At 35.1% G+C, this 12541-nt stretch overlaps 1 protein-coding gene across 1 annotated transcript in view; it reads right to left on the minus strand.

Moving 5' to 3' along the window:
- Positions 1-12541, minus strand: part of ptprma (protein tyrosine phosphatase receptor type Ma) — a gene marked incomplete at both ends in the record, with an annotated part of 269837 nt that overhangs the window by 2032 nt on the left and 255264 nt on the right. Inside the window, 3 exon segments of the mRNA NM_001018133.2 lie at positions 3367-3393; positions 7840-7914; positions 10114-10265. Coding sequence (NP_001018143.1) covers positions 3367-3393; positions 7840-7914; positions 10114-10265 — 254 coding nt within the window.

Genomic DNA, 12541 nt, shown 5'->3' on the forward strand with positions numbered 1-12541 from the left:
CTTTACATTTATTTTTTAAGAAAGAAAAATCTAGACACACGAATCAGCCGTTTACCTTCTCATCAAAACATATCTTGATTTGTACATTTGTAATGCCAAACTAAAACCAAAACACAATCACATCAGCAATAAAAGCAATTCAAAATCCATTGAATTTATGCAGAACAAACAACAACAAACATCTGCCCGCGGGGTCAGCATGAACTCCACCATCAGACGTGTGCAGTATGATTTCCAGCATAAACTCAGTGGATTTAACAGAAACACATGTTGAATTTGTAAAGGAAAGCATCAGAGCGGGAGCTGATGGACATGAGGAGATGAAGAGCACAGGAACACACACACACACACACACATACTAATAATGACGCTAATAATCCCACATGTGCATCAACAGAAAACATCCACACAAAAGCCTCTGCGCTGGTCAGCTAGCTAAAGACCCGGCCGTCCGGCGTGAAATGAAGAGATGCAGTGAGTGAGATGATCAACGAGAGAGAGCGAGAGAGAGAGAGAGAGAGCCATGCTGGAGAAAAGGAAAGAGAGAGAGAGAGACGCCGCATGGACACTTACCATTAATGGGCACTTTTATAGAGGATACGTAACAGGTTAAACGTCAAGAAAGAAAACAGAAGAGAGAGGAAAAAGAAAGGGTGTAAGCAACAAGATAGTTGAAGCAGAGCAGCTACACATGAAGTCCAGAGACTGTCTGTCTGTCTGAGGCTAGTTCACTAGGTAGTACACACTATCTAGGGGAAACTATGCAGGAGCCATGATACACCACAGGTCAATCAGTGATTAGTCTGTGGGTCAAGTCTGAATGCGGAATCAACAGCGGTGGGTTTTGACAGATCGCGTTCACGGATTTAGTTTCGTTAACATTTTAAAGTTCAACACATTAAATCAAGTGATTTAGTATATTTAATACATTCAAAAACTGATGTAAATTTGCTATTTTGTTAAATGTTGTAGCTTTAAAAAAAAAAAAATATATATATATATATATATAGGCTTATTAAACGACTTATGGATAAATGTAGCTTTTTATGTTATTTCAAAGTTCGACATATCAAAATTATTGATGTAAATCTGCTAAATGTTACAGCTTTTAAAAATGCATATATTTTAAAGGTAAATATATTTAAAAAAAACAAAAAATCTGCTGAATGTTGTAGGTTTTAATGAAAATGTTATTTTAAAATTTAATATATGAAAAACACCTACAGAAATCTGCTCAATATTGTAACTTAAAAAAATTAATTAATTAATTAAAACAACTTACTGAAATCTGCTAAATGTTTCAGCTTTTAAAAAATATGTATATTTTAAAGGTTGATTTATTAAACAACTGATAGGCATCTGCTAAATTTTGTAGCTTTTTTAGATTATTTTAAAGTTCGACATATTAAAACAACTTACGGAAATCTGCTAAATGTGGCAGCTTTAAATATATATATATATATATATATATTTAAAGGGTTGATTTATTAAACAACTTATGGAAATCTGCTAAATATTGTAGCTTTTTTTATTGAAGTTCAACATACTAAAAAAAAACTTACGAAAATCTGCGAAATGTTGTGGCCCTTTTTCAAAATGTAAAAACAACTGACGCAAAGCTGCTAATTTATGTATCCGTTTTGTTTATTCCATCAAGATTGATTTTAATACTGAAACATTGTTTCATTGTTGTATTTTATCAATAGTTGACATTTTGTAACAATTTTGTATCAATCAACCCTGAAACTGCAACATTGTTTCAAAGTCTTATTAAACAAATGATTAAAAGCATTTAAAAGTGAATCGATTGTGACAGATTTAGCACTAAATGTGTATTGTTTAACAAGCATTAAAGCAACTAACATCAATCTGTTACACTTTATACCAATTGCACCTGTTTGTATATTCATGTTTGTTAGGGTTTGACTGTATATATGGCGGAAATACATCCATTTCAAAATCTGTAATCTGAGAATGAAAACAAAATCTAATTATCATCTGTTAAAGATTAAAAATGCAAATTATGTTATTAGCTAAACACTTCACTAATTCAAAAAGTAAGTTTTAATATAACTACAGTAGGAAATTTACTAAATATCTTCATGGAAAACACGATAATAAAAACATATTCGAAATAATAATGCAGGTTAATCCCTAGTAAAAATGTGCATTTAATTTCATTTATAAATGTGGCGTACGCACAAAACAGAAGTTAAAACATTCCTATGCAACTTATGTATGCAAAAAAATTAAACCTTTAAGTAAACAATATTTAAATATTGACTTAACTGGATCACTTTAAATCATCATAAAAGACATAATCATGAATAAATAAATTCAGATTTATTGTTGCGTACGATTCATTTTAGGTGGTTTAAGGTATTTATGCAAATTTTAAAGTGGACCTATTATGCTCAGTTATACAATGTGTAAAATAAGTGTCTGATGTGCCTCTGATGAGTGTGTGCTTTCAGTTTGAGCTCTAATAACTAATCATGTTCTCCAGCTCTCTGAAACTTTCCCTTTCAGGCTTTGATCGTAATTGTGGTGTTTTGGTGACTGTCACTTTAAATGCAAATGAGATTGTTCTTTTTCCAGAAGAGGGCGGAGCTACAAATGCATATGCATAAGCATAGCAAGAGATGTAAAACAGCAGTGTGTGTGTGTGTGTTGTCAGTGCTGGGTAGGTGTGCAGTGTGTATTTGATGCTTCTGTCAGTCTATGTCGCTCCTGTCTGTTCATCTAGAACTCCACATCTATAATCCTCTTAGTCTATGCTGACATTATCTTCAGCAGCTCAAACACTCTAATGGCTAATGGACAGACGGCTGCTTCTCACTCAAGGCTGCTGGAGATGCTAATGAGGGAGTGATAGGCACTAGTGGGCGGGGCTTTGTCAATCAAAGCCTTTCATTCATCAAGTCTGATTATAAAATGTGGAATTAATTGATGTTTAGCATTAGAGGCTGATTAAATTCACACAACTGTGTATAAAAGTGCATAAGAGGTCCCCTTTAACAAATCAGACTAATTAGTGTGTGTTTTAGTGTGTGTGTGTGCCACAGTGTCACTCCGCCCTCATCCGGTCCACATTTTCTGTCCATGCACATGAGAGGTCAGACACATACGTGACGTCACACGCACGACACGCAATGCGGATGGGATGGGGTGAAGCCTCGGCTCGGCGCGGGCAGGAATATAAACCATAAACCCTCACGTCTCACACACACACACGAGAAAAAGCAGGCAGGTATGAATGTGAGGAAGCGTCAGATCTGCTCGCTGTCTGTCTCTGGTCAACACAAACACACACCGTCATGTCAAAACACACACACACACACACACACACACACACAGGGTTCTCACCTAGGATGGCCGTCGGCACGAAGGGATCTGCTCACGGGCCAAGGCGATTGCAGAGGAGAGAAAACAGGCTATTTTAGTAAACCACAACTAAAAGTATGAGTCAAAAGTGACAGTAGATGGCGCCAAACACATCAGTCAAGCTTATAATCATATATTTGATTAATACAGATGACATCAAAATTAAATATAAAACTAAACAGTGATGTGTCCACAAAAACGACAACTAAAAAAGTGACAAATTATTGGGCAGGAAACATTTTCGATAACGGAAATGAAATGTTACAAATTCACGATTAATTAAAAACTGAAACTAAACTACAATCACTGGAAAATGAACTGAAATTAAATATAATTAGCAAACAATAATGAGCTAAAGTAAAAAAAAATTAATTAATTAATAATTAATTAAGCTGATATATTCAGACCTGCTGCTGTAAGTGTACAGTGTGACAGTAGATGGCACCAAACATCAGTCAAATGGTTGATTATATATACAAACATTTTTAAACACAGATGACGTCAACTTTAAAACTGAAAGTTAATATATTAATCTAAATAGTGATGTGTTTAAAAATGACAACTAAAAATATGACTCAAAGATTTGGAAGATTTAAATTAAATATTAACAGAAACTAAACAATAGTCACTGAAAAACGAGTTGAAATCAAACAATAATTAGCTTAAAAATTATAATGATTAATTAAGCACTCATTCTGTGGTGTATAATTTGACCTGGTGTAGTTTAGAGAAATAACAGTAGATGGCGCCAAACATTTCGTCAAAAGCATGATTATATATGCACACGCACATATTTTTAAACACAGATGACGTCAAAATTAAAACTGAAAATTAATATATTAAACTAAATAGTGATGTTTTTACAAAAACAACAACTAAATCTACTGAACATTTCTGATAACTTTATACAAATTAAATAAATTAACGATAAATTAAAAACTGAGACTAAACAACGGTCACTGAAAAAACTAACTCAATTCAAATAATAATTAGCTAAAAATGTGTTGATTAATGAAGCATTCGTTTGGTGGTGTAAAATCTAACCAGCTAACATTAAAAAGAAATAACAGTAGATGGCGCCAAACACGGAAGTCAAACGGCTAATTATATAAACATTTTAATACAGATGACGACAAAATTAAAACTGAAAATGAGTAGTGAGTTCACAAAACTAAAAAACATTTTCGATAACTTAATTTCAATTGACGATAATTTAAAAACTGAAACTAAACAACAATCACTAAGAAATCACCTGAAATCAAAATATAATTTGCTAAAATAAATAAATACATTAAGCACTCATTCTGTGGTGTATAATCTGACCTAGTACGATTAAAAAAAATAACAGTAGATGGCGCCAAACACATCAGTCAAGAGTGTGGTTATATACACGCACATATTTTTAAACACAGATGACGTCAAAATTTAAACTGAAGATTATTATATTAAACTAAATAGTGATGCTTTCACAAAAACGACAACTAAATCTACTGACCATTTTCGATAACTTCAAGCAAATTAAATAAATTAAGGATAAATTAAAAACTGAAACTAAACAACAGTCACTGAAAAACAAACTCAAATCAAATAATAATTAGCTACAAAATGTGTTAATTAATGAAGCATTCGTCAGTCAAACAGCTAATTATATGAATATTTTAATACAGATGACGACAAAATTAAAACTGAAAATGAGTAGTGTTCACAAAATTAAACTAAGACTAAATCTATTGACCAAAAAACATTTTCGATAAATTACTTTCAATTGACGATAATTTAAAAACTGAAACTAAACAACAATCACTAAGAAATCACCTGAAATATATATATAATGTATAATCTGACCTAGTGCGATTAAAAAAATAACAGTAGATGGCGCCAAACACATCAGTCAAGAGTGTGGTTATATACACACATATATTTTTAAACACAGATACCGTCAAAATTAAAACATTATTATATTAAACTAAAGTGATGCTTTCACAAAAACGACAACTAAATTTACTGACCATTTCTGATAACTTCATACAAATTAAATAAACTAAGGATAAATTAAAAACTGAAACTGAACAACAGTCACTGAAAAACAAACTCAAATCAAATAATAATTAGCTAAAATTGTGATAATTAATCAAGCACTCATTCTGTGGAGTATAATCTGACCTGCTGCTATTTAGAAAAATAACAGTAGATGGTGCCAAACACAACACTTGTGCCTGATTATACATACTGTCATGCTTGTGATTATATATACAAACATTTTTAACATAGATAACGTCAAAATTAAAACAGAAAACTGACAAATTCAATGTGTATCTATATAGCGCATTTATCGTGGCCATACACCTAAAGACAGCTAAATATCTGTTCACCTGTGCCTTTATTGAATGAGCACTGTGCTGCGTCCGACAGGTCACACTATTACGTTTTTCTGTTGTTTTTCATTATCTTATAACCTATTTTAACACATTTTCATCTGTTTTATCTATGTTTTATTCTTATTTTTATAATTCTTATTATTTGTTTTTATTTTCTTACACTTGTCTCTTTTATTCCTGTTTACGTAAAGCATTTTGATTTGCTTCTGTGTATGAAATGTCCTTTATAAATAAACTTGCCTTGCCTAAAGTGTGTTACATTTATGAGGGGGGTCTTTCCACCCCACCAGTGTGCAGCTCCACTTGAATGACAGCCGCAGGACAACTGCGCCAGTGCTTCACCACACACCAGCTATAGGTGGAGTGGAGAGACAGTGATACAGCCAATTCAGTGAATGGGGATGATTGGGAGGCCATAATGGAGGATGTTTGGCCAGGACCCCGGGGTAACCCCCCTACTCTTTACCCAAAGTGCCATGGGGTTATTAATAAGCACAGAGAGTCAGGACCTCGCTTTAACATCTAATCTGAAAGACAGTTAGTGTCCCCTTCACTATACTGGGGCATTAGGGCTCACAGAGATCGCAGGTTGAGCGCCCCCTGCTGGCCTCACAAACAACTCTGCACACAGCATCCTAGTTTTCCCATGTGGTCTCCCATCCAGACAACAGACCCTTTCACACATACAGACCTTTCCGGAAAATTACCAGCAATTTTCCGGAAAGGTTGTATGTGTGAACAGGCCCTTTTTGAAAATACCGGTAAATTCGTTCTGGCTATTTTCCGGAAACAGAAGTTGTAACATTACCGGTAATTTGCCGGAATGCTGCGCTGTGTGAATGCCGAAGGAAGATTGCTGGAAAGAGCGCGTCCACGTCTAGAACGTGCTGAAGTGAGACATCTACTTTAGCCAATCAGAACAGTCAGATGCATTCACATGTGTGCGGTTTATGAGAATAAAACCCTTTGAATATTTTCCCAGACACATTTAGCTGCTAGATGTTAGTCAGATAATGTTTCTATGTTCCTTCTTAATGCTAACAGTGTAAATAATTATCGATTAAATGTTTATGATAAGCCGTTGTTTGTTTACCTTCAAGCTTTGCGTGTGCCCGTGAGCACCCATAGCGCCAGCACACACACATATCATGAACATCTCGACATGTGAAGTGTTTCTCTATGTTTTCATTAGAGTTGTACTCAATACTGATCCATCCGAAGAGTTTGTAATGTAGTCAAATGTTTACAAATACAAGCGCAGCCGTTTAGAGCTCATTTCTGGTTAATGATGTCAGAATTTACCGGCATTTTGCAATGGATGTGTGAATGCTTTTTTTCGGAAAAATTCCGTAACGTCCTCGCCTGTGTGAACAGCGCTTTTTTGAATCTACCGGTAAAGTTGTTCCGGAAATTTTCTGGATATTTACCGGTATCACTGTGTGAAAGGGGCTAATGACCAGGCTCAGCCCTGCACAGCTTCAGTGAGAGAGCGCTCTCGGGCAGCAGGGTGATATGACTGTGGCTAATATAATATAAATGTTTTTGTAACCTGGTGAACGTCTTTTTGCTACACTCTGAGTATATAGTCTTTACTTGGCAAAAATTTAATGTGTGCTTGATGTAATCGCATTTCATTTTGATGTAAAATGATGTCAGTTTTACATTATTTTGACATTATTCTTCATGTAAATGCAGATGCTGATTGTTTGTCTCCAGACTTCCGCTCTCATTCCCTTCCATTAATTTTTAGATCTTATAAACGTCTGCTTAATGTTTAAAACTGATATTTTCTTCTTATTTTGTTCTCCTATTTATATATATTTGTGAACACACTTGTTTGTAGAGCGAGTCGTTTTCAGCTGTGATGATTCCTAGTGATTTCTCCCAGAGGAAACTGAAGCAGAAGGTCTGAAAGAATCGCAAAAGCCAGCGCACCTCCACATCACAGAATAAGCTGAGGAGAGTCAGTGTGTGCGTTTCAACATCGTCTCAGAGTGAATTGTCAGGGTTTCAGTCTTTGCAAAGCGACAGACGTGCAGAAAGCAGATCAGTTCATGCAGGTAAAGGTGTGTTTTACCTGGGTAATAGGAGTTTGGCACGGCGGTGCTCAGTGTGTTAGTCTTCAGCGTAAAGGAGGACGGAGACGATACCGCTTTACAACACAACAGCAGGCAAAGAAGCAGGCAAGAACAAAGAGCACAATTCAGTCAGTTCACTCATTAACACACACACACACACACACACACACACACACACACACACTCACACACACACACACACACACACACACACACACACACACACACACACACACACTCAAATAATGTTACGTTGAGTTCCTAAACTAAAGATACACGCTTCATTTCAATCATGTAGATGCATTCAATAGTCTTATAGTTCACATTAAAGTAAACAAGATGTGTGTGAGTTCATGTGTGTGTGTGTTTGTGTGTGCTAGTGTGAGTGAATGTAAGTGAGTCTCTGTGTTTGTGTGAGTTTGCATGTGTGTATGAGAAAGAGAGACTGAGAAAGTGTGTGTGTGTGTGTGTGTGTGAGAGAGAGAAAGTGTGTGTGTGTGTATGTTTATGTATATCTGTGAGTATGTGTGTTAGCGTATGTGAGTGTGTTAATGTGTTTGTGAATATGCACGTGCGTGTGTGACAATGTGTGAGCCAGTGAATGTGTGTGTGGGTGAATGCATGTTTGTGCGAGTGTGTCTGTGAGCAAGTGTGTGTGCATGTGTGTGTGTGTGAGAGAGAGAAAGTGATTGAGTGTGTGCTTGTGTGAGTGTCTGTGTGAGTGAGCATGTGTGTGTCAGAGGGAAAGTAAGTGTAAGTGTGCGTCTGTGTGTGAGAGCTTTTGTGAGTAAGGGTGTGTGTGTGTGTGTGTGTATAAGTGTGATTGCATTTGTGTGTGTGTGTGTGTGTGTGTGTGTGTGTGTGTGTGTGTGTGTGTGTGTGTGTGTGTAAGAGAGTCTGTGCATTTGTGTGAGAGAAAGTGAGTGTATTTGTGTTTGTGTGTGAGAGTGTGTGTGTATGAGTGTGAGTCTGTGTGTTCGTTTGAGTGTGTGTGAGACAGAAAGAGAAAGTGTGTGAGAGAGTGTGTTTCTGTGAAAGTGTGTGTGCACACATTTATATATATCTATGAGTGTCTGCTTTAATGTATGTGTAGGTGAGTGTGTGTGTGTGTCTGAGCGTGTGTGTGTGTGTTTGTTTGTGTGTGTCTGTCAGTTTGTAAGTGTGTATATTAAAACGTTTTTGACGTGTTTGTGATTGTTCATGTATGGGAATGTGTGAGTCAGTGAATGTGTGTGTTTGTGTTTGACAGAGTGTGTATGTGAGTTTGTGTGTATGCATGTTTGTGTGAGTGTGTGTGTGTTTGTGTGTGTGCGTGTGTGTGCGTGTGTGTGTGTGTGTGTCAGGCATCTGCAGTGCCCCGTCCATCAGTCTCAGTCAGCAGCAGAAGGTCACTGTGTGTGTGTGAGTGTGTTTGTGTATCTATGGGTGTGTGTTTGTGTATGTGTGTGTATGGGAGTGTGTGTTTGTGAGTGAATGTGTGTGTGTGTTAGACGTCTGCAGTGACCCGTCCGTCAGTCTCCGTCAGCAGCAGAAGGTCACTCATGAATGCTCTGCTAAGAGCCGTGGTGATTTATTTATGTGTGTGTGTGTGTGTGTGTGTGTGTGTGTGTGTGTGTGTGTGTGTTCCTCATATTTCTGATGCTCCATCACTCACTCCTCTCTCTATATGAGTCATAATAAAGGCTCGTTTACAGGCGTGTGATTTTAGAGATGTGAAAACTCCTCATAGAAGACTTCACGCTATCAAACCATGAGGATCGTCCTGGATTTGGGCTAAATGTGGATGAACCAATCAGAAACTGAGCTGTGTGTGTGTGATATGAGCTGGTGTGAATGTTAAACCGCAGAAAAATACTATACATGTACTTTAAATTACCAAACACAAACATCAAAGTGGTTAGTGCTGTGGCCTCACAGCAAGAAGGTCGCTGGTTTGAGTCTCGGCTGGGTCAGTGTGTGTTTCTGTGTGGAGTTTGCATGTTCTCCCTGTGTTGGTGTGGGTTTTCTCCGGGTGTTCCAGTTTCCCCAACAGTCCAGACATATGCGCTATAGGGAACTTGATCAACTAAACTGGCCGCAGGTTATGAGTGTGTGAATGAGTGTGTTTGGGTGTTTCCCAGTAGTGGGTTGCAGCTGGAAGAGCATCAGCTGTGGAAAACACAGCACATACGTCTGCCGTTCAGGTTGTGTGAATGTGTGTGTGTGTGAGCGTGCATGCAGCTGTGTGTGTCTGTATATTTCCCTATGATTGTATGTGTGTGTGTGAGACTCACGTCTGCCGTTCAAGTTGTGTGTGTCCATGAATGATATAGCCTCATCACAGCTGGTTCCTTGCTCAGCGTAACTCTTGTCCATGGAGTTTACCATCACAGTCATCTCCTGCCGCGTGCTGCTCAGAGTTTCCTTACGCTTCTTCGCCAGCTTCCTGCAGCACAAGACACACCCAAACACACACACACACAGTCAGAGCGAGTGCTGAACATTCAGACACACACTGCAATCACGACTCATCATACACAAATGATCATTATAGCACATTTACTGATGAATAATTTGCTATTACAGCATGATCACAATTGTAATATGTAGTGAATGTAATGCAGGTTCCTGGTTTGGCGTATTTATTTGCAGGGCAGAACATTTTAGCCAATATGTTTGTGATTTTATAGCAGTATAAGAGTTCAGTATCATATAATAAACAATAGTAATTAGTATTAAATATTTTTTTCAGCTAAATAATTAATATTGTTATAATTAATATTAATATTGTTCAATTCTATTGAACCAAAAATGTGTAGTTACTGATAATAATAATAATAATAATAATAATAATAATAATAATAATTATTATTATTATTTTATAGAAACTAATTAGACCTAATTAACCTATCAAAATAATATTGTTATTAACATTACTTCAGTTCAGTAGAATTAAAATTAAAAACTTTATAATCAAAACAGTTATGTTTGTACCATTTTGTAAACTTGGTTTTGACTGGTTGTGCAACAAAACAAACAAAAATCAAACAAAAAAACAAACAAAGCTAAGCAAAGCAAAGCAAAGCAAAATGAAACAAAAAACTAAATGAAATTAAATTAAATTAAACAAAAACAATGAAACTAAATAAAATAAAGCAAAACTAAATTAATCAAAACAAATCATGAAATGAAATGAAATTAGGCAAAAAGCAAAACAAAAAGTTACAAACAAGTTACAACAAGAAACAAAAAGCAAAACAAAAAGCAAAACAATAAATAAATTAAAGCCAAACAAAACAAACCTTTAACAAAAAATAAATAAATTTAACTAAACAAAAAAAACTAAACAAAAACAATGAAACTAAATAAAATAAAGCAAAGCTTTTATTATTCAAAACAAAGCATTAAAAGAAACTAAATGAGGAAAAACAAAACAAAACAAAAGTTACAAATGAGTTACAACCAAAAACACAAAACAATAAATAAAATAAAGCAAAACTAAACTAAATCAAACAAAACAAAACAAGGACACAATTGAATAAAATTAAGCTAAAACTAAACTAAACTAAGTAAAACAACAAAACTAAACTAAACAAAAACAATGAAACAACTAAATAAAGTAAAGCAAAACTAAATTAATATAAACAAAACATGAAACGAAATGAAATAAAACAAAAAGCAAAACAAAACAAAACAAAAGTTACAAACAAGTTACAAAACAAAACAAGAAAACAAAACAATAAATAAAAGCAAAACTAAATGAAACAAAAATAAAAAATGAAAGCAAATAACTACATAAAACTAAACTAAAACAAAACAAAAAATAAAACAAAAGGAAACAAAACAAAAAAATCTAATAAATATAATAAAAAAAACTAAATGAAACAAAGAAAAAAAACTAAAAACTAAATTAAAACAAATAAAAAAACTAAACAATAAATAAAATAAAGCAAAACTAAACTAAATGAAACAAAACAAAACAACTAAATAAAACTAAAATAAAACAAAACAATCAAACAAAACGAAAAAATGTTTTAATAAATATAATAAAGAAAAACTAAACTAAATGAAAAAATAATGAAACAGAGAAACAAAACTAAAAACTAAACTAAAACAAAACAAAATCAATGAAAAAAATAAATAAAATAAAGCAAAAATAAATTAAATAAAACAATAAACAAAACATTCCCAGAGATAAGTTGTGACTAGAAGGGCATCTGCTGCATAAAAAACGTACTGGATAAGTTGGCGGTTCATTCCGCTGTGGCGACCCCGTATTAATAAAGGGACTAAGCCGAAAAGAAAATGAATGAATGAATGAAAAACAAAACAAAACAACCACAAAATAAAACAAAATCAATGAAACACAACTAAATAAAATAAAGCAAAAGTAGTGAAATGAAACAAAACAAAACAAGGAAACCAAACTAAATAAAACAAAACAAAAACAAGTGTGGAGTGTGAATGCTCCGGTACAGGACAGCCCATAATAATTCCCCCAGAGGAGCAGCAGTGCAGCCGCAGCTCTCAATGCAAGTAGAAGCAGGTTTAATGCGGTAAACTGCGCGCGGTGACAGTAAATGTGTGTGCGAGTCTCCAGTGTTTTAATGCGGCGCGGGGTCTCAAGGCTCCGCCGGAGGGCCATCGCTGCTTTAATGGAATAAAACCGCATGCATGCGTCCAGCATTAAGTGGTCTAAAACAGGACAAAACCTGCGCCGCA

This window comes from Danio rerio, chromosome 24 (genome assembly GCF_049306965.1).
Source record: "Danio rerio strain Tuebingen ecotype United States chromosome 24, GRCz12tu, whole genome shotgun sequence".
Classification (NCBI taxonomy): domain Eukaryota; kingdom Metazoa; phylum Chordata; class Actinopteri; order Cypriniformes; family Danionidae; genus Danio; species Danio rerio.